This window comes from Neomonachus schauinslandi, chromosome 12 (genome assembly GCF_002201575.2).
Source record: "Neomonachus schauinslandi chromosome 12, ASM220157v2, whole genome shotgun sequence".
In the NCBI taxonomy this organism is placed as follows: Eukaryota; Metazoa; Chordata; class Mammalia; order Carnivora; family Phocidae; genus Neomonachus; species Neomonachus schauinslandi.
This window is the reverse complement of record NC_058414.1, coordinates 62,427,627-62,451,877: the sequence shown is the minus strand read 5'-3', so window position 1 is coordinate 62,451,877 and position 24,251 is coordinate 62,427,627. Positions and strand designations below refer to the sequence as shown.

Here is a 24,251-nt window from a genome sequence, read left to right as displayed (position 1 = left end):
CGTTTACCCTGAAAAGAAAGAAGGAAACACAGACAGATTTAGAATTGGTTTATAATAAACAAGGTAAAGGACTTGGACTGCCAAGTAAATGGGAGTGGGAGGAAATAAAGCATCTTAGTTTCTGAGCAAAATGCTGTTATTAAGTATAATTGCATCAACTTGATCCAAATCCAGTATTTCTTATTCACTGAAAAGAAACATATTAAAATAGCAGCAATTTCCTCTACAAATAAACACATTCAGCCAAGGAAGTTCAACCAAAAAAGTTTAACTCTAAAGGTAATAAAAAGCAGAAGCAAAATTTTTTCACTGCTTCTAATTTCAAATGATAACTTCTAAACATAAATACACTATAGCTAAGTCAATAATAATCACTTTTAAAATTCTAATACAAATTACAATGAAATTCTTTCAGTCTAACTCTATACTTACATATGCTAAAGTACATAAAAATAAAAATTTCCAATGAATAATTAAAAGATGTTGTTATATATTAATAAACTGTGGAAATCATTAATGGCAATATTTACATTTAATTGTTTATAATTATGATGTTGAAAAAGCTATGAGAAGAAATAGAAGTTTGACTTACAAATACCTAAGTTCAGAGGTGACAGACTACTTCTGAATATAAGCATCTTGATTCACACTACATGGAAATGTGGTTTTTTACTCCTAACAATTTCAGTTATTTCTGGACCCTTAACTCATAAGATGCATCTGAACTGAAACCATAAATTAACCATAAATATCTGCTCAGAAACTGTATCTTTGAGCTTCTCTGAGTACAGTTGACTCTTGAAATGTGTAAATAATATATGTGTAAAATAAGCATTTCAACTAAATGGTCTCAATAAGATCTTTCTATCCATCACTCTCCTCTGCCCCACATACACACAAAAACCACAATGAGCTTTTAGTATTTAAACCTATAAGCCAAGATGAGCCACATACCCATCAGTGTGGATCTGTCTTCTTACACCTGAGTTGTCACTTGGGAGGCCAAAGAGAAGAGCTCTTGGATGGATATATGGACTACTGCAAGAATTACTCTCCCAGAAGAGAAACACTTGACATTGCCCTGCTGGCAAGATGTTTTTCCTGTTCTAAATCCTTCTAAGTAAATCTGATTTAAAATGTCTGGTGAATCTAAGTGTTTGGCTGAACTTAAAAGACTATCTGGTAGATGTTGTAAAAGCCAATCTTAAAATTTTATATTTTTCTTCAGATACAAAATAACTATAATTTATGTTAGGTGCATAGCAATTATATGATGGTATTTTCTCATAAAACATGAGAAAACTTCTTTTTAAAATAGTCAATGTTTTCAAAATGGTGTTTCCATTTTTCCAATATTCAGGCTTCAGATTAACCATTAATGCAAATATGAATACCCTTCATTGAGCTTCAACAATATTACACATCCAATCTCTTAATTTGGGAGAATTAGTCATACTGATCAGATACTACAGGTGCCACTGAAGAATTCTACATTTGGTTTTTAAATTTCAATAAAATTATCTAAATAAGCAGAAATGACTAGATCTAGGGAATCTATAAAGCTTTAGAGAAAGTTGAGTTTCTAGGGGGATCTGGCTAGCTCAGTCAATGGAGCGTGCGACTCTTGGTCTCAGGGCTGTGAGTTCAAGCCCCACATTGAGTGTAGCGATTATTTAAAAATAAATTCTTTTTAAAAAAAAGAAAGTTGTGTTTCTACATATTTACTGGGATTTTCAATTCCTAAACATAATCTGAGATGCTAAAGGTTAGTCAGGATCTTGCCTTCTATACTGACAACCTAGAAAAATTACAGTTATGTCTCATTTCTCTTATTTTTGATAAATTTTGTAAATTTAAGGTATGGATTTTATCTTTCATTTTAAAAGCAAATTGGTCCTATTTAAAATCTGAACTGTCTTAAATACATAATCATTAGCAATTCTGCACCACTTGACATAATAAGGTCTGAAACAAGTTTTGATGTGTAATAGTCTCAGTCTAATAGTAACTGATCTCTAAATGGAACCCATCAAATGCTTGAAGAAATCCTTTCCTATTTTAAAAAAAATAATCTACCAGGTAAGCCATTTTCTTTAAATCTTTAATTTACAAAAGATATCTCACTAGAGATACTAAATAAAAATGATTGAGGGGATTAAGGAGTGCACTTGTCCTGATGAGCACTGGGTGATGTATGGAATTGTTGAATCAATATATTGTTCACCTGAAACTAATATAACACTTTATCTTAACTATCTGGGAATTAAAATAAAATAAAAATGATTGATGAAGCCTAAGTAAGGCCTTTTTAAATCCTTTTCCAATAAAAGTTATATTTCAAATTATTTCCATTGTTGACATTCAGACTACAATGTCACCTGTCATTCCTAGTAAAATCACTTGCTATTGTTTCATAAAACTTCTACAGAATTCCTAGACTAAGATCCTAAAAAAAAGTTAAATCACTTACTGTAAACAGCCCACTCTTACTGCTACAGGAATATGGGGAAGCTGAGTAGCCCACTTCAGTGTCACATCCTGATAAATATGCAACATGTTATTATGGTTTCCAATCAAAGTATTTGTTGTTCCTTCAGAAACTGTATGTTGAATATAGAAAAGAGGATAATAAGAAAACAGTTATTTGCAATAGTATATCACTTTTAAGGGATTTATGATACAAACTAATTCTAACGTCTTGATGGAAAAGCATAAATAAGGTATTTATTTTAAGTAATAAAATAGTATTTTTCAACTTCAAGCACCAATATCAAAAATTAAAAAAATAATTTTACAGACTTGGGAACTATAAGTAGATAGCAGCCAACATTTTTGCATTTTATCAAGAAAGCATGAATTTCATTAATATTTAACACAATGAGCTAATGGTTTTTACTGGGCACGGGCTACAGATAAGTCATTCCATTAGGCATTACTATGCTCCTTTCTGCTTATAAAAGAATCTGGTGTTCTTTTGCAAACATCTTGAACTGCCACTTTTGGGAAAGCATAAATGTATACCTGAGGCCAATTCTCCAAGACATTCTATGCAAAGTAAAATGACTGACAAAACCAACTGTGTGCTTTATATCAAATGTGTATTCAAACTTTAAAAGTTAAAATTTCCATTACATGTTCTATATAAAACTATTTTCTTAGATGTTTAAAATATATGCGTGTGAATTTGGCTTTTCCTGATGTATATAACATAGCCTTGACATATGGAAAAGATAAAAGAAAAATCCTTCTACACACCTGAGCAATACGGGAGAAAACAACTTGGGCTACAATCAAGTTTCTTCATGAATCGAATCTGTCCATTATCCTTAAGGCAAAAAAAGTTTCTTTCACCAAGAACAAAAACAGAAGATGCTGACTGATTGAAAGAGACAATACATATATCAAGTGCTTGCTCTCCAATATTTAGAGTCCAATCCACCTACAAAGGAAAACCTAAAATCAATTTAGTTGCTAAAAACAAAGCATTTCAGTGACTTTCATATCAATACAATTAAAAAACTGTTTTACAACAAAGCAGACATAAAGATTGGCTGTCTTCATTCACTTTTTTTTTTTTTTGCAATGACCGTATTTCTGATATTTTATACACTCTAGTAGATTTTGTGCCATCTTTTACCAGATGATATAAGCTCTTCAGTGGTTCAAAATTACTCATAAATTTGGGAAATGGGGCAGGAAAAAAGAATACTCATATAAATTTAACCAAGGAGGTATAAGACCTGTACAATAAAACTATAAAATGTTGATAAAGAAACTGAAAAACACTAATAAATGGAAAGATATGCCTGGTACATCAATTAGAAGAATTACTATTATTAAAATGACCATTCACCCAAAGTGATCTACAGATTCAAATTCCTATCAAAGTTCCAATGGCATTTTTCACAGAAATATAACAAAAATCCTAAAATTCATACAGAACCACAAAAGACTCCAAATAGCCAAACCAATCGAGCAAAAAGAACAAAGCTGGAAGCATCAAATTACATGATTTTAAGTACACTATAAAGCTATACGTAGCAAAACAGCACACTGCTGGCATTAAAAAACAAAAACAAACAAAAAAAAGCAACCTAGACCAATGGAATAGAAAAGAGCCGAGAAATAAATGCATTTACAGTCAATTGATCCTCAACAAAGGTATCAAGAACATACAATAAAGACAGTCTCTTTAACAAATGGTGATGGGAAAACTTAATATCCACATGCAGAGGAGTGAAATTGGACCCCTATCTCATACCATATCCAAAAGTCAACTCAGAATTGGTTAAAGACTTAAACAAAAGACCTGAATCTGTAAAACTATTAGAAAAAAAATAAGGAAAAGCTTTTTGTCATTGGTTTGGGCAATGATTTTTCAGATATGACCTCAAAAGCAGAGGCAACAACAGTAAAAATAGACAAAAGGGGTTGCATCAAACTAAGAAGTTCCTGCACAGCAAAGGAAACAATTAACAGAGTAAAGAGACAATCTAGGGATGGGAGAAAATACTTGCAAACCATCTACCCAATAAGGGGTTAATACTAAACATACATAAGGAGCTAGACAACTCAACAGCAAGAAAATTGCCTGACTTAAAAATAAGCAAAAGAATTGAACAGATACTTCTCAAAAGATATACAAATGGCCAACGGGTATATGAAAAAATGCTCAACATCGCTAAATCATCAGGGAAATGCAAATCAAAACCACAATGACATATCACCTCACACCTGTTAGAATGGCTATTATTTTTTTTTAAAGATTTTATTTATTTATTTGAGAGAGAGAGAAGAGAGACAGAGAGCACGAGAGGGAAGAGGGTTAGAGGGAGAAGCAGACCCCTTGCTGAGCAGAGAGCCCGATGCGGGACTCGATCCCGGGACTCCAGGATCATGACCTGAGCCGAAGGCAGTTGCTTAACCAACTGAGCCACCCAGGCGCCCCAGAATGGCTATTATTAAAAAGACAAGAGATAAGTGTTGGCAAGGATATAGCGAAAACGGACTCCTCATGCACTGTTGGTGGGAAGGCAAACTGGTACGGCTACTGTGGAAAATGGTAGGGAGGTTTCTCAAAAAATGAAAAAATAGAATGACCATATGATCCAGCAATCATACTTCTGGGCATATATTCAAAGGAGGTGAAAACAGGATATCAAAGAGATATCTACATTCCCATGTTCACTGCAGCATTATTTGCAATAGCCAAGATATGGAATCAACCGAAATGTCCATTGATGGATAAATGAATAAAGAAAAATGAGATATTATATAGAATATATATACTATATAATGTGTATAATATAATGGAATATTATTCAGCCTTTAAAAAGAAGGAAATCCTGCCATTTGTGACAACATGGATGAACGTGGAGGGCATTATGCTAACTAAGTGAAATAAGCCAGGCACAGAAAAACAAACACTGCATGATCTCACTTATATGTGGGATCTAAAAAAGGTAAACATATATAAGCAGAGAGTGGGATGGTGGTTGCCAGGGTCTGGGGGAAGATGGAAATGAGAAGATGCTGGCCAATGGGTAAGAAGTTTCAGTTACACAGAATTAATAAATTCTGCAGACTTGATGTACAGTCTGGTGACTATAGTTATAATACTGTACTGTATAGTACATATACTTGAAATTTGTTAAGATAGATCTTAAATGTTAACATAAAAAAAGGTAACTATGTGAGGTGATAGATTTGTTAATCAGCTTAATTATGGTAATCATTGCACAATGTATTTATATATCAATAGATGTAGTTTACCATAAGTTTATACAATTTTTATTTGTCAATTATACCTCCATAAACCTGGAGCGGGGGAAAAAAGGCAGGTAGCGAATTGGTTGAGAGAATGCCCTATGCAAAGTGAACCACCTATACAAAGATCTTAAGACAGAAAAGGAAGGATCATGACTTGTTCAAAAAATACATATATACACATAAAGAAGTCATCTGCTTCACTGAAGAATTTCCCTAAGAGAAATTTCCATATTGTGTTTACTTTGCAAATCAAATTTAATAATCACTAAAACCTAACCAATATTGTTGTAACTATAATATTTTAATATAAAGACAATTTAAAAATGTATCAATATGTATATACAGAGCAGTCATCAAGCTGTCCCAGGAATACAGACAGGATCCTCTATGCCTCAAGAGCTACTCGAGGGTAACTCCGTATCTCTGGAACATGGTCAGTGTTTAAGAAATGCTTCTTAAAACAAGGAAGGAAGGAAAAAAAAAAAGAAGAAAAAATAAAAATAAAAATAAAAAAATAAAACAAGGAAGGAATGAATGTAATGAACATGCTTCTCAAAATTCCGCCCCCAATCAATATTTTTAAATTAAAAAAAAAAAAAACAGAAAAGAGGAAAGACATGGGCTGACATATACAGACATATACTGTATTCAGACAGCAATGACAGTGAGATGGCTCCACAAAAGCATCGGGACAAAGAGGAAATAAGACTGCCCTCAAAGTTAGGCTCTAATCAACAAATAATGGATCAAAGAAGAGATATGAAAACTCACACTAAAGATACAAATTTCTGACCATCAAGATATGACTTAGATATTTATCTACTTCAGGTATTAAAATATCTGAAGAAGGTATGAAATCCAAATGCGGCTGGACAGAAGAACAAATATTATTGGTGTGTATATAAAAACAACCTGAAGGAGGAAGACAGCATAGTGAATATAGGTGAATGATCGATTATCTTAATCTGAATCAGGATTCAACACTAAGAAATTATTCAATTGGGGCGCCTGGGTGGCTCAGTCGTTAAGCGTCTGCCTTCGGCTCAGGTCATGATCCCAGAGTCCTGGGATCGAGCCCCGCATCGGGCTCCCTGCTCCGCGGGAAGCCTGCTTCTCCCTCTCCCATTCCCCCTGCTTGTGTTCCCTCTCTCGCTGTGTCTCTCTCTGTCAAATAAATAAATAAAATCTTAAAAAAAAAAAAAAAAGAAAGAAATTATTCAATTACCATTAAGTTCAAGTGTAGCTGACTTATATGAAAAGATTCCATGGTACACAAAACATAAATGTCAGTCCCATGAGTCACATTTCTCCTTACATTTTAATAGGCCATCATTCTAGCATTAAATATCACCGTTAGGGCGCCTGGGTGGCTCAGTCGGTTAAGTTTCCGACTTCTGATTTCGGCCCAGGTCATGATCTCAGAGTCATGAGATGGAGCCTTACATCAGGCTCCATGCTGGGACTGGAGCCTACTTAAGATTCTCTCTCTCCCTCTCCTTTGCCCCTCCCCCCTTCTCTCCATCTCAAAGAAAGAAAGATCACTGTCTATAACTTGGGCTGGTATGTCCCTGACAATTCATTCAGAATGGATAAGCAAACCAAGTTTCTGATGCTGCAGGCTGAGATCCAGCCAGTAAACACTTTTAATTCACTAGGCACTGAGTACCACTCTCTGTGACCTCCCCTTAGGGAAATATACTACATTCTAAATTAATGTGTCTCAAAAAACACAGAAGTTTACTAAGAATAATAATTTTAAAATTCTTCCACTTCCAGCCAAGACAGAGTAATAGGAAAGACTTTACCATCCCACCTGAAACAATACAACATGGACAAAACATATGAAACAACAGTTTACAAGGCACTGAATATCAGACAACAAAGGACAGCAATCCCTTGAGAACAAAACAAATGAGGTGAGTGGTTTGACTGCTCTATCCGTGGGACAGTTTTCAGGCCATGGCCCCAGGAGGAGGAACCAAGGCAAGGCCCAGCAAACTCCCTGAATTGAGGAAATGAACACTGGGAGTTCAGAGAAAGCAAAGCAGATGAGCACAGACAGCATGCCAAAAGGGAGAGAGCAGCACAGGGACAGAACTTTGACATCTGTAAGGAATCCTCTCAAATATTCATCTGAGTACTTATCAGCACATTCATGTAAGGAAACGACCCAAAGCCAGGGAAAAAACCACCCAAAAGGATTAGAGGTAACAGTGCCCAGCATTCATACCACCTGGAATACAGCCTGTGCCTGCCAGCAGATTAGAACACCTCATAATTCAAAGGAAGCTGAGTAGAGCATTCAGAAGGGTCTTATCTCAGGAGTGGGGAATAAGCAGCCTCAGGATGAGTGCTGCTCTGGTCCTAGCTAACAATCCAAAAGGATCAAGCTGCCCAAGTACCATAACTACATCCCAGGCCTAAGCTCAAGAACAGTTATAGGAATACAAAAATATCTGGCACCCAAAAGTAAAATGACTATATCTGGCATCTAATAAAAAATCAGCAGACATGTAAAGAAACAAGAAAATATGATTTGCAAAGAAGAGATAAATAAGTCAACTGAAACTAGACTCAAAACTGATGCAAGTGTTAGAAAACAAGGACATTAAAACAAATTTTATCAGTGTATTCTATATCTTCAAAAAGTTATGTAGAGACATAGAAGATATAACAGAAAAAGAAACCAAATTGAACTTGTAAAGATGAAAACCATGAGAATTAACACCAGATTAGACATTACAGAAAAAAGATTAGTAATCTTGAAAACATAGCAAAACAAAATAGAAAAAAAAATGTTTTTAATGAAAATAAATTCTGTGAACTGTGAGATAACTTTAAGTAGGCTAATGTATGTGTAACTGGAGTCCCCAGAGGACAGAAGAAAGATGGAACATTAAAAAAAAAAAGTTTGAAGAATTAAAAGTCAAAAATTTTCTAATTTTCATGAAAACTATAAATTCACAGATGCAAGAAGCTCAACAAATTCTAAGCACAAAATAAAGAAAACTACACAAAGCCATATCATAGTCTAATTGCTTAAAAAAAGTGGTAAGAGAAAATCAGAACAGCAGCCAGAGGAAAAAAGATACTATGAAGAGAGGAACAAAGATAAGAATGTAGGCAGATTTCTCATGAGAAACAATGGGAGCAAGAAGAGAGTGGAGCAACCTCTTAAAATGCCAGGGAGGGAAAAAAATCTGTCAAACTAAAACTTTATACCCAAAGAATGTATTTTCAAACACAAAGGCAAAAAAAATCTTGGAGACATAGAAAAACTGAAAGAATTCATCACCAGTGGACTCGCACTGAAAGAAATGTGATAGCAAGTCCTTCAGGAGGAAGACAAATGACACCAGATGGAAATACAGTTTACACATATTAATGAAAAGTACCAGAAATGGTAACTATATGGGTAAATATATATTTTTCTTATCATTTAAATCACATTAAAAGATACTGACCATTTAAGCAAAAATGGTAACAACGTAATATGGAGTTTATAGTGTATGTAAAAATATAGCATATGACAATAACACAAAGGCTAAGAAACAGAAGTATGGTCCTTATATGTGAAATAGTATATCACTGAGAGTAGATCATGGTAAGTTAAATACTGTAAACTCTAAAAGAACTCCTAAAATAACAAAACAAAGAGTTATGACTAATAAGCCAACAAAGATAAAATGGATCATACAAAATACTGAATAACTCTAAAAGAAAGCAGAAAAACAAGAAAATGGAAACAAAGAACAGATGGGACAAACAGAAATCAAATGGCCACATGACAAATTTAAACCTATCCATATTAATAATTACATGAAATGTGAATGGTCTAAAAAACAAATTAGAAGGCAGAGCATATCGTACTAAACAAAAAAGCAAGACCCAACTATGTGCTGCTTACAAGAAATGCATTTTCACTACAAAGACACAAATTGGATAAAAGTAAAAAGATGGAAACAGATATATCAGAGTAACACTCATCAAAAGAAGAATGTTACCAGAGCAAAAAGATAAAGAGGGTTACTTGATAATGAAAAGGGTATATGTTCATTATAAGACATAACAATCTTAAATGTTTATGTACCTAATAAAAGATTTCAAAATACATGAAGCAAAAAACTGACAAAATTTCAAGGAGAAACAGACAATCCACAGTCAGATTTCAATACCCCTCCCTGAATAAATGACAGAAATTAGTAAAAAAAAAAAAAACTAATAAGGACATAGAAGATCTGAACAATGCTATCATCCAATCTAACTGACATTTACAGGACACCCAAGAACAGCTAAAAAAAAAATGGACATTCTTTTCAGGTGCTCAGTGAAGATTTACCAAGATAGACCATATTCTAGGCCATAAAACAAATCTCAATAAATCTGAAAGAATTCAGTCATACAAAGTATTTCCCTGACCACAAAAGAATTAAATTAGAAATCAACAAATAGTTAAGAGGTAACTCTGAGTAACATAGGCAGCTTTTAACTGCTTTCCCACAACTACCTTATTAAAAGCATTCCCCTGGATAAATTTTGTTTCTCTGCAATAGACTTAATGTTCCATGGCATCAGAGTCCTGCCAAGTGACTGTGGTGTAACGAAAGGAAGTTTTACTGCTATTTCTTACTCGACTAATTAATTAAAGGAGAATGGGAAAATCACTCAACTGTAATTGTCTTCAGAATACATCCTCAGTGTAAGGTACAGAGTAGTATCAATAAACATTTACAATTAATAAGTAAAGGGTATTCCAGACTAAATAAAAAATATGTGCAGAAGCCTTGAATCAAGAACAGCCATGGAAAATCTGGAACAATGAGAAGCCCATGTGGCTGGAGTGCAGAATATAAGGGACAAATGGAAGAAAACCACTATTGAGGAGGAGGTCAAGGACAATTTGACTACCATTATCAACGTCATCTTCATCATCCAGACATTTTGCTAAGTGCTATAAATAAATAAATATATATATATGTGTATATATATATATTTCTAATGGCAACATTGTAAAATAGGTATTATCACCATTTTGCAACTGAGAAAACTGAGATTTAGCAAGGTCAACAAACTTGCTCAAACTTGCTCAAAATTAGTAGTAAGTATAGCTCTCAAGATCTGACTCCAAGGAGCACCTGGGTGGCTTAGTTGCTTAAGCATCCGACTCTTGGTTTCAGCTCACGTCATGATGTCATGAGTTGTGAAATCGAGCCCCAGCCCCTCATCGGCTCTGCAGCTGGCAGAGAGTCAGCTTGAGGATTTTCTCCCTCTGCCCCGCCCCCTACTCACGAGTGCTCTCTCTTTCTCTCTCTCGAAAATAAATAAACCTTAAAAAAAAGTCTGACCTCCAAGTCAGACTTTAACCATTATCAGTATGGTGCCTCCAAATTCCGTGAAAAAGTATGTCTTATTTGTATTTGTTGCGCTCTTTCAATTTTTACTATTATTAAGAAAATATGTTTTCATCTCATTCTTGGCTCTTTTCAAGTTAGCCTTCCTTCCTACCTTAATTTCTATATCCTAATACAAAAAATTGGTTTTCTTGGGGTGCCTGGGTGGCTCAGTCATTAAGCGTCTGCCTTCGGCTCAGGTCATGATCCCAGGGTCCTGGGATCAAGCCCCGTATCGGGCTCCCTGCTCTGCGGGAAGCCTGCTTCTGCCTCTCCCACTCCCCCTGCTTGTGTTCCCTCTCTCGCTGTGTCTCTCTCTGTCAAAAAATAAATAAAATCTTTAAAAAAAAAAAAATTGGTTTTCTCTAATATTCTTCCTTCCTTGGTATTCTAAATTCCACATTATTTCCTCATATGGTTTCTTAAGTATGTGTCCATCTCAAATACACTTTACTATTTCCATTATAATCTTCAATTCCTTCTGTTTTTTCCTGTCTATGGAGGTTCTCAGGATAAAGAGTTCACAACCATCATCTATTTCCTAATTTTAATTAAACAGAGAATTTATCATTTACAATTTTTCTTCAAACTACTTTTCAAGTTACCAAACTTCCACCTTTGTCTTTGAGCCAATTTTATCTTTGTGGGCTATGAATTTTTATCTTTTGCTTATATATTTAACCACATGCCTACTCGTAACAGTATTTTTGCTTATTAAAGGTTTTTCTTTTTTAATTTTTTCTTTTTGCTACGTTGTCTTATAATCACTTCAGTTAAAAGTGACCTCATCTGCACATTTATAATTCTAGTGGTGCAACTCTATGATCTAATAAATTATAACAGGACCAGACATGTGTCTCCATTGCTCAATAATAGCCAACTAAATTTTTGCCCATTGCTAGAATCATAACACATAAAAGAAAAATAGCTAAAATAAATATCTTTTAAAACTTTCTTCCCAGGAATTTTTATTCTGGAAAAAAAAATTAGTGGTTAGATATGACATTACTGAAATTCTTATATATTAAAAAAGGCCTTACAACAAGTCTTTTCCCAGAACCAAGTTTTTGTTGTTCAGTCTCCTGTCTTTTATCTGCATCCGTTGCAAAAGCAAGTACTTGGTACCTGTTTGAAAGACATGAATAATTATAAGTGATTTTATAGTTAAAAAGTATAAATTACTTTAAACTTTAAAATCACATAACTATAAACTTATGAATTACATTTTTCTTGGTTTTAAAAACTGTAAAATTTAAGACTGAGTTCTTATTGAATGACACTGTGACATGAAACTATGTAAAACTGTCATGATAAAGAAATTATAACCATGTCCCAAAATTCCATATTGGGAAAATAGCTCTGCCTACTATCAAAGCATTTCCATTAGAATTTTATATGACAAACAACAATATTCAAGAAAGATCCAGCACCAAAACACCACATAGAAAAAAACATAAATAATGCAAAGCAGCCAGATGTAGTAGAAATTGTTAACAGATATTCTATGACACCCAGAAGACCAGTTTAGTCCCCAGATAAACCACTTACTAGTTGGCAAACTAATCACTGTGTCTTATCTTTCCCACCTACAACATGGGAATAATAATCTCTACCTCAAACATGGTTAAAAGAATTTAAAAATAATGTAATGCCTAGTATAGTATCTGGCATATATTAGGTGCCCAATAGATCAACAAACAGACAGACACAGATTTACATATAAATAGAGCTCAATCACCTAGTAGTTTATCTGGTATATAATAAGTTCTCAATAAGGTGCATTATGTACATTATGACTTTCTATAAGTGTTTGATAGCTTTTATTTCATTAGTAACCTTTAGCTTAAATCATTCTTTAAAACAATTCACAAATATCATTCAATCCTGAAATGATTAACTTAGCCAATAAAATTTAAATTCTCTTATTTCCCATTAATTAATGATATATTGTTAAAGTAATAATCCTACTCTGAATGAAGAAACTTCAGACTCATAAATTCCTTTCTTTCCTATTGAATCAAAACTCTTGCATTGTTCTTCCACAGCTAAAAGGAAAATCAGTAGATATATTTGGACATCTCATATTGTCTAAGAGAAAGATATCTGAAAGTGTAAAAATCAATGACCTGAATGAATAAAAGCAATGTGGAATACCTAAATAAGCACTAAAATGTACACTGGTATTCAAATGTCATATACCAACTCTTAAAACTATCTCAATCAGGAATACTTGGTAAAAAAAAAAAAAAATGCCTTTAATTGCAGTTGGATGCAAAATGACTAAGAATTAAGATAGACTTAGCAAGGTATTCACGAAAATCAGTCTTATGGTTAAAATGGAAGCTGAATGTATATGAATCTCATCAATTCAATAAACATATAGTACCAATCTAATACATCTAATATATCTAAGAGTGCTCTGTGCTAATAATAGGAGGTATGCACATGGTTCCTAGGGAACATGGTGGCAGAAACAAGTAATTGAGATGGAGATATATGTTTTAGTATAGGTTCAGGAGGAGAAAGCCAGGTTTTAAAGAATGAGTGAACACTCATCATGCTGGTAAAGAGGTAAAGGCATTATGGCAAGGCCAACAGCACATGAAAAGGCAAGTAGTAAAAAAAGACATGAAAGGCCATGACAGGAGTTTAGGAGAGATGCATGGCAGGGAGGAATGAGTCATGGGAAACGAGACAAAAAAGGTAGGAGGGTGAAGATTTCAGCCTTGTAAAACCATGCTAAGAAATTCCATGGGCAGCTGTAGCAAATGTCTCCATACGATTTGAGACTGACCTACAAAATCCCTCTGTCTCCAACAGTGCCAAATAATTAGACCTCACATTCCAAGCTTCAGATAGGATTATTTTACTCTTCCCAGTACACAGTAACAGAAATTGTATGCACTGGTGACTAAAACATCAGCCCCAGAGCTGGGCCTGCTATGGATCCAACCTCAGGCAATTAATTACATAGGAGGTTCATTTCCTGCACACACCAACCTACTAGAGGATGATATGGATATTAATGAGATTGTTGTAAAAATCCAAACTTTTGAGCTGTTTGAAGCTTCTTACAGAACTACAAAGCATTATTATATCATCCAGGAATAAGTGAGCCCCTAAAGTGGCCTCATTAACATCAAAACAGCAGGCAGAGACACAGCCAAAATTGACTCCTGATTTCCAAACCCAGACGGTTGCTCTTCCTGGAAGACAACTCAGAGGAGTATTTTATTACTAAATGTAACTGACAGTAAATTTAGATGATGACAAACTTACAATAGCATCTATTTTATAGTTCTCCCTTAAGTCCTCTTTACTGTGACCAATAATGTACATGGAAACCTATTTCCAAAACCAAACAATTCCAGGCAGACTTGGAAATTCTGAAATAAAGAAAATACTTGCGTTTTTTTTTTTTTCCTTACCACTCAAATGTTCAGTGATATAAGCTAAAGAATAAAAGTCCCTCATTGACACTGCTGAAATAATAATCAGGCCCAGTATAATAAGATTTCACAAGAGTGTATCATATGTGTTTCTCAACAGAAAGGCACTAAGCACAAATACGGCAAGTCCAGGTGAATGGTAGCACTTTTTGACCCAATAGCCACAAATGCTTAACAGGTCCTGTGGAACCCCATGACAAACTCAGCCATATAATTTAGTGCTCTTCCATATCACATCATAAAAACAGCACCAAGTAACTAAAATATGAATTGAGGTGTCACAGAGCACAAAACTAAACCCTCCAAAATCAATTATTTTCAAATGAAACATAGTTGTCCGCAAAGGTACCAGGAGATCTTGGAAACTTGATATTTACCCAGAGAACTCTACTAGAAATGGAAGCTCCAGATACAGAGCATTACTATGATCATTACAAGTAAAGCTAAAACATTCTTAGTCATGCCAGGAAGAGTCCTTTTCATTGAAACATGCCAGTAACAAAATAGCTTTCCTTACAAACTTTTCACTCTTTCATCAAGTTCTTGTTAAACATCTCCCTTTAGCAAGGTACAATGCTAGGCATTTCAGGAGATACAAAATCCCTGCCATCAAGGAGCAGTTAGCCCTGTCAAGGAGAAAAACAAGCAAATACGTAATACCAGTTAAAGTGTGACTAGTATTTGAGGAAAGAGCAAAAAAACTACTCCGTGAAATTAAGAAGGAGGAGGTGCTACTTATGGCTAGGTCAGGAAGAGGAGCAGCGGGGCAGGGAGGCTTCCAGACATAATTTTCATAAACAGAGAAGAAAGAAAAAACTTCATATAGAATACAGCATGAGCAAAAGAGGAGAGAGAGAAAAGCCCTAAACATATATGGAAAACAGATATTTCAATTTGGCCAGAGCCTAAGGTTGGTGAAGAACACAATATTCTTTTTAAAATATTGTCAATTGGGGTGCCTGGGTGGCTCAGTCGTTAAGCGTCGCCTTCAGCTCACGTCATGATCCCAGGGTCCTGGGATCGAGCCCCACATGGGCTCCCTGCCTGGCGGGAAGCCTGCTTCTCCCTCCCCCACCCTCCCTGCTTGTGTTCCCTCTCTCACTGTGTCTCTCTCTGTCAAATAAATAAATAAAATCTTTAAATAAATAAAATATTGTCAATTAAACTCTACAAATAATTTAAAAATACTTCTTTAAAGTCACTTATCTACTTAGCAATGTACTAGGTACATGTTGGGTATGGTGTGTAGCAAAGAAAAGGAGAGAAAATAAAGCTCATGGCAGGTATACTTCTTCAGGGAGCCTCCCTCCACTGAACTCTTACTGAGAGGTCCCACCTGTAGGCCTCCTCAGTATCCTGTGCACAGCTCTCTAGAGCCTCTATCACAATGAACTGAAACAGCTGACTTACTACCTCCTACCCTTGCTTGCATACTGCTTGAGGACAAGAGACAGCTCTGACTTGACTCTGCGCTTCCAGTACCTGGCACAGTGTGTGACACAGAGAAGCCTCTTGAAAAATGTTTCCTGAATGAATAATTGAATAAATGAACTTATTCAGCCATGTTTAAGACAAACTCTGCTCTCAGGAATCTGATAACACAAGACATACTCTGGAATATTTCAGCAGAATACAAGAAGGCAATATATGATATTTGGCAAAAATCAGTGTTTTAGGCAATAATATATCAAGGAGGTGAAAAAAAAGAGGATAATTGAACCACTTAACTTTAAAAGTCCCTTCCAAATCTGAACATCCAAATTAACAGAGGTAGAATGGGACTGGGTTGTAAGGAGCACTGAATGTCAATATATGAAGGTTTCAATTTTTTAATGGGCAACAAAAATTATTCTGGCTTAAACAGGTTATTTTAAAAGGCTAGATATGAGAAGGATCCTTCAAAGTCTAGATTAGAAGAAAACCAGAAACGCAAGTGAGAAATAAAGGCCTGAATGCCTTTCTGGGAAATGGGAAGCAAAGGCTGAATACAAGGGAAAAAAGTACCCAAAGGTCAGGATTTACTGACCAAATAATTCTGACAAGTAAAGGAAAGAAAAAGAAAAAGAGAATAAAAGCTAATCCAAAATTGGAACAAACATTGCTAAGAGAATGGTGTTATCTATCCTGCAACCTCTCCCCCCAAAAAAGGCAAACAATTCTCTCACTTCAAAAGAAAAACAACAAAGTGTGTTTCTAAATTAGAACCACCTAGAGTATATGTTTGCAGTGAGGATTTCTCGCTCTTATCCCCAAACCTACTAAATCAAAATCTAGTGTACTGGTAATTGGGAATCTGCAAATGTGCATTTTATAACAGGCTGCCCAAATGATCCTTATGCACACTGAAGTTTGAGATCCACAGCCTTCACTAGTTCCTATCTGAATATAACTGAGCTTGTTTTAAAGTAATTAAATATCAATATCAAAAATGAAAATAGGGCGCCTAGGTGGCTCAGTTGGTTGGGCGACTGCCTTCGGCTCAGGTCATGATCCTGGAGTTCCTGGATCGAGTCCCGCATCGGGCTCCCTGCTCGGTGGGGAGTCTACTTCTCCCTCTGACCCTCCCCCCTCTCATGTGCTCTCTCTCAAATAAATAAATAAAATCTTTAAAAAAAAAAATGAAAATAAATTATGTCTTAAAAGTCTTTTCTATTAACTGATTTCATTCTATTAACTGATTATAAATAGATGAAGCCTCAAAAGAACAAACCTACAGTTTTCATGCTTCCTCCAACCCTAAATTGCACCAGCGATTATCATTTAATTTAATCTATTAAACTTGAAAGCGTATATAAATGTAATATACTATTTAACGTTATAAGCCTTCTTAATTGCATCATTTCATAATAATCACATATCCTATGCATTTTTACCATTATAAAATATCCACACAAGGGATAAGGTGTGCATTTTTAGTCCTAGATGGAGATGGATTTAATAGATTGGTATGTTGGTAAATTACCACAGTTCAAAGAGGGTGAGCTTCTTTGAGATTAAACTTACACATTAAGGAAACCTACACATTGCTTCCTCATCCAGTCACTCCTGGAGTTATAACCAAATTAATTCCTATGCACATATTTCAAAGAGTAAGTCATGGGGCGTTCAAATCTTTCTATTGTGTCCCCAGTGTAGCACTGCCAGTTCCCTCCTAGGCAGGAGTTGAGGCACGGAACTGGTGGAAAGCTGAAAAGCAGATCTCCTCAATATTGCTTAATCTTTGCCAGGCTTGAATGAATTATACAGATATTTTTCTCAACCCTCTCAAAATAAGTATATTTTATTTCTTACCAGTAGCAATGCCACAATTCATTCGTCTCCTTTGGATAAGAGCCATAGGAGTTAAAGAAGGAGTATGATATAATGACACAGTACCTCCGTCAGTTAACTTCTGCTTAGTCACAAACATTTGCTTATGTTCAGGGTTTTGAATCTAAGATACCTTGACAATAATTCACAAAAGGTAGATTGCCACTTAATGAAGGTGAAGGGAATACTGCATTAACTTGCTATATGCACAATACTGAAACTTGAAGACAAAAATTTACAGGTGTTGCCTGATGAATTTATATTTCTTCCTGCCTTGGGAAAAATCATACGACCAAAAATAATACTGAAAAGCTATAATGAAGTGTTGCTTAGACGTTTAAAGTTCTAGTGTTGCCATCGGTAAGATAACAACAATAAAGTTACTGAAGATACTGTAATCCTCCAAGTCTATTTCTTTTCCAAGAATGAATTTGTACTTTCTTTTCCCCATGATCCCCTCCAACAAAAAAACACACCCTCCAAAAACTCAAAACCCTAATTTTTATTAAAATTTAGCTGGTAGAAGAAAAAGGTCTCTCTCAAACACAATTCCTCCAAATCAGTAAGAATTTCTAGCAAAAAGTATAAACTCTTTTCATAGGGTCATTTTCATACTTCATTTGTACTATGAACTGTTCTTTTTAAAACATTCATAATAACGCTTGTATTTTTGCTAGTATTCTTCCTATGTCACATATTTTTTTTATAAAATAATTTCATATATGCATCTTTTCATCTGGCTTTTTTCACTCATACTGTGCTTTATTATTAATAATTCAGGAAATAGTCACAATAATTAATCAGCATTTTCTATGGGGTGGCAACTTGACATACATTCAATCCTTTTAACAAGCTTGTCAAAATAGCCATTATTCCCACAACTATACGGTCAATTAATCTTTGACAAAGCAGGAAAGAATATCCAATGGAAAAAAGTCTCTTCAACTGGGGTGCCTGGGTGGCTCAGTTGGTTAAGCGTCTGCCTTCAGCTCAGTCATGATCCCAGGGTCCTGGGATCGAGCCCCAAGTTGGGCTCCCTGCTCAGTGGGGAGTCTGCTTCTCCCTCTGCCCCTCCCACTGCTTGTGCTCGCCCTTTCTCTTTCTCTCAAATAAATAAATAAATCTTTTAAAAAAATGGTGTTGGGAAAATTGGACAGCAACATGCAAAAGAAACTAGACCATTTTCTTACATCATACACAAAAATAAATTCAAAATGGATTAAAGACCTAAATATGAGGCCTGAAACCATAAAAGTCCTACAAGAGAACATAGGCATAACCTCTTTGACATCAGCTGTAGCAACTTCTTTCTAGATATGTTTCCTTAGGCAAAGGAAACAAAAGCAAAAATAAGGTACTGGGACTACATCAAAATAAAAAGCTTCCACACAGCAAAGGAAATGATCAACAAAATGAAAAGGCAACCTACGGAATGGGAGAAGATACCTGCAAATGACATATCCAGTAAAGGGTGAGTATCCAAAATATATAAAGAACTTATAAAACTCAACACCCCAAAAACAAATAATACAATTACAAAATGGACAGAAAACATGAACAGACATGTCTCCAAAAAAGACATACAGATAGCCAACAGACACATGAAAAGATGTTCATCACCACTTACCATCAGGGAAAGGCGAATCAAAACTACAATGAGATATCACCTCATACCTATCAGAATGGCTAAAATCTACAACACAAGAAACAACAGGTGTTGGCAAGGGTGTAGAGAAAAAGGAACCCTCTTGCGCTGTTGGTGGGAATTAAAACTGGTGAAGCCACTCTGGAAAACAGTATGGAGGTTCCTCAAAAAGTTAAAAAAAAATGTTAAAAACAGAACTACCCTGGGGCACCTAGGTGGCTCAGTCTGTTAAGCATCTGACCCTTGATTTCAGCTCAAGTCATGATCTCAGGGTCGTGAGATCGAGCTCCTCATCACGCTCCATATTGGGTGTGGAGCCTGCTTGAGATTTTCTCCCTCTGTCCCTCCCCACTTGCTCTCTCTCTCTCTCTCTCTCAAAACAAAAACAAGGATGGGTTAGCCTGGTGATGGGTATTAAGGAGGGCACGTACTGCATGGAGCACTAGGTGTTATACGCAAACAATGAATCATGGAACACTACAAAAACTAATGATGTAATGTATGGTGATTAACATAACATAATAAAAAAAACAAAAAACAAAAGCAGAAATACCCTACGATCCAACAATTGCACTACTGGATATTTACCCAAAGAATATAAAAACAGTAATTCAAAGGGATACATGCACTCCTATGTTTACAGCACTATTTACAATAGCCAAGATATGGAAGCAGCTGAAGTGTCCATCTATTGTTGAATGCATAAAAAAGATATGATACACACACACATACATGCATGCGAGCAATGGAATGTTATTCAGTCATAAAAAAGAATGGAATCTTGCCATTTACAACAAACATGGATGGAGCTAGAAAGTATAATGCTAAGTGAAATAAATCAGTCAGAGAAACACAAAATACCATATGACTTCAATCATATGTGTAATTGAAGAAACAAAACAAATGAGCAAAGGGAAAAAAAGAGAGAGACAAATCAAGAAACAGACTCTTAATTATAGAGAACAAACTGATGGTTACCAGAGGGGAGGGAGATGGCAGATGGGTTAAATAGGTGCTGGGGATTAAAGTGTGCACTTGTGATGACCATCTGCTGATGTATGAATTGTTGAATCACTATATTACACCTGAAACTAATATAACACTGTATTGTTAACTAACTGGAATTAAAAACTTTAAAAGCCAAAAAAAAAAAAAAAAAATAGCCATTATTATCCCTGTTACAACCAGGGTAAGGACACTGACCATCAAACAGCTGCAAGTAGCAAAATCAGGATTCCAATCCAGGTCTGCCTCTTTCCAAATCCTTTCTCTCAATCTCTGTACTATACTTGCAAATATTTTATAATATGTAAATGATATCCTCTAAATCACCACAATTACATTTTATCAAAGAAACCAGTCTCTTTTTCATTTGTAATATCCAAGCTTTTTGTAAAAAAATATTAATCAGCAACATACCAAGAGTCATGATTCCAAAGATTCAACATCCAAACTTACTTGTAACTTTCCACTTGTCGGCAGGAAGAGACAGTAATGAAGGAATCTGTACGGGAACTGTAAGCAAGAGGGCCAGGTAAAAGAGAACCAGGGAGAAATCTCCCAAAAGCATAGCTTTCCTGCTCAAACACCATCAGCATCCCATCCATAGACTGGATACAAATTAAATCTCGACCTAAAGAAAAATTAGAGGAAATTAGTGACTTTTTCTTTATAAATATAATGGTTTCCATTTATCACTATCCATCACAAAAATGTCATAGTTAATCTTTTCCCCAAAGGGGCAATACAAGCAGTTAAAATTTTATATTACAAACTGATAAAGCTATCAGATTATTGTATATCAGTATACATACATTTCTAAATAATTTTTAAATTATTTAGAAGATGTCTATAATTTTAAGTACACTTATTTTCATTTACTATATGCTAAAATCTCTAGCTCAAGATAGATAATCTCTCAGAACAATCATGACCCTGTAAGATATCACTTTTTTCAAAATCAGAAATATAACAAAAACTAATGAGTAGAGGCTACTTCTCTTCTTCATAGTATGTCAGTCTCATACTTTCAAATGACTTAGACATGAGTCAAACACAAGAGACCAAACCCACAGACATGCGTTAGGCACCAGTTTTACACAAACCGTAGTGTTAAGCACTGTTGGGAGTGAAAAATACTAATATTGAAAAATACTAATCACAGATGCACCCTAAACTATGGACTGATTCTGAAGTGTCTTCTGCCCTAGAAACAGACAAAACATCTATAAACTACATATCAAAGCATTCAAAAAAGAGTAACAGTCTGGGTTCAATATGGGCTCAGTATTGAGTGGGAGCAATTATTAGGCCTATACATCTCAAAAAGAGAAAACTCATAGGGTATAAGAAGTTGTTAAATGGGTTTAATGTAGTTTTGTATAGCTCAGTCATTTGCAAAAAAGAACTTGTGACAGAGAAGCTAAATGTTCCCCCTAATAGCCATTCTTTCTTTTGATACTTGAATTATCACTAGACATGTGGCCATTCAGCATAAAAGTCTGCTTATCCAGGCCTCTATTACAGATACAATTACATGATTATGTTCTTGCCAATGAGATAGGAGCAGAGGTAATATGTGCAATACCCAGATACACCCATAAAAGGACTGAGTATACCCTCCCCTCCATTCTCCCTGGCATGACGGTGGAACTGGCACAGCTGTCTTGATAGGCCTCAGAGATGGAAGCCACATATGGAGGACAACAGAGCCCACCCCACCCACTACAGACTGGGACCACTTTATCTTCAGGTGGTTAAATACGGCAGAAATAAACAGCCTCCTTATTTAAACCATCATTAAGTCTGTGTCTTTGTTAATGCAATCAAATATCTATATCTTAAATACCACAGAACTTATTTGAAACTAAAGATCCACTAGCATTGCTAAATCTTAAATTTTAGTTTCTTTTGATTGGATCCTGGTAATAAAAAACAACAAGGTAGGGGCACCTGGGTGACTCAGTCGTTAAGCATCTGCCTTTGGCTCAGGTCATGATCCCGGGGTCCTGTGATCAAGCCCCGCATTGGGCTCCCTGCTCAGCAGGCAGCCTGCTTCTCCCTCTCCCACTCCCCCTACTTGTGTTCCCTCTCTTGCTTTGTCTCTCTCTTCAAATAAATAAATAAAATCTTTAAAAAAAAAAAAACAAGGTATAGAAGACACTGGAACAACTGGGGAAACTGGAATATGACTATACGTTAGAAAAAATTAGGAATTACTGTTTTAAGTGTGCTCATGGTATTGTGATTATGTAAGAGAACATATAAGATTATGTTCTTATTGGGAGATGAGTGTTATAATATTTATGGATGAAGTAGCACAAGATCTGTACCTTACTTTCAAGTGGATCAAACTAAATTTGTGTGTGTGTGTGTACATATATGTAAATATACATATACATATACATATTATTTATAACTGTTGACTCTAAATGGTGGAAATATGGGTGTTCATGTTACTTTTTCTGGTATTTAAAATGTTTCACAATAAAAGTATAGACAAATGAAATACAGTGTTTAAATATAACCTTTTGTATACAAATTCACTTTCTTAACAACTGGGGGGGGGGGGTACTCAGCATTAGTGAATTGAGTAGGACCTGGGAGGAGAACAATAAATTTAATCTTAATAAGCAAGAATCAAAGAGACAACAAAATCGAATTAATGAAAAATTTATGCAATGACCCTGACCTATGGGGGAGAATATTACTGTAATCAAAATGTATTCTTGATGTCTGTATTATTAAAGAATGTGAGGTCAGAACATGTGTATTTCTAAGCAGAAGTACCAATGAAATTTGAGTTCATTTCAATATGTTGAATATCACTGAACCACAAATCTTCAGACTCCCAAAGACCTAAAAGAAGTGGTCCTCAAAGCATGGCTCCCAAGTCACCAGCATCAGCATCATATAGGAACTTCTTGGAAGTGCAAATTATAGGATTCTGCTCTAGATCTACTAAATCAGAAACTCTGCTATTAGGGTCCAGCAATTCTGGGTTTTACCAAGCCCTAGAGGCTCTCTGACGCACGCTAAAGTTTGACAACCACTGCCTTTGCATGGTATAACAAAGAACTAGAGTTTGAAGAAAACTTGAGCCCCAGAGAAAACTCGGCTCCTTAGCATGGTACTATATGAAGTCTTATTTTCTGAGACTCTAGCAATATAGAGGAGCATACTTATACTGTAATGTCCACATGGGCTGTCTCTACTGTCAGATAATCTGGGTTTGAGTCCAGCTCCACCAATTATTGGCTATGAGCTTGGGCTCAAGTTTCCCTGTCTGCAAGACAGCATACCTACTTCAGTTAGCTACTGTGCAAATTAAATGAAGTATGGAAACTAGATCCAGCAGGCAGCAAATACTCCATCACATTGTTATTTTATAAGTTATTTTATAAGTCTCTACTACACATTGTACTGATGTTCAACTACTTGCTGCTTCCCACATACATCATGATGTGTATGCTTCCTTGATTTTGCTTATGTTATTACCTTTCCCCAAAAAGTCTTACACTCATATTCCCCGGTCTAGTGCACATTTGCTGGCAGCCTCTTGGTCGTCCATTCTCCTCTCCTCCTATCTTTGGCCATGAGGTTTGAATAATGAGACTGACTTCATTCTAAGCTTGAGGGTAGGCCCTGACTTATCCAAACCAATCCGTATCTCATTAATCACAGTGATTG

The 24,251-nt window shown here is 35.4% G+C and overlaps 1 protein-coding gene across 6 annotated transcripts in view; it reads right to left on the bottom strand.

Moving 5' to 3' along the window:
* BBS9 (Bardet-Biedl syndrome 9) overlaps window positions 1-24,251 on the bottom strand; it is a 475,024-nt gene that overhangs the window by 339,181 nt on the left and 111,592 nt on the right. For all 6 annotated transcript variants that reach the window (XM_044920165.1, XM_044920167.1, XM_044920168.1 and 3 more), the window contains 4 exons: window positions 21,021-21,195; window positions 12,200-12,284; window positions 3,256-3,439; window positions 2,471-2,600 (listed from right to left, as the gene is read on the bottom strand). In XM_044920165.1, coding sequence (XP_044776100.1) covers window positions 2,471-2,600; window positions 3,256-3,439; window positions 12,200-12,284; window positions 21,021-21,195 — 574 coding nt within the window. The remainder of the gene's footprint in view (window positions 1-2,470; window positions 2,601-3,255; window positions 3,440-12,199; window positions 12,285-21,020; window positions 21,196-24,251) is intronic.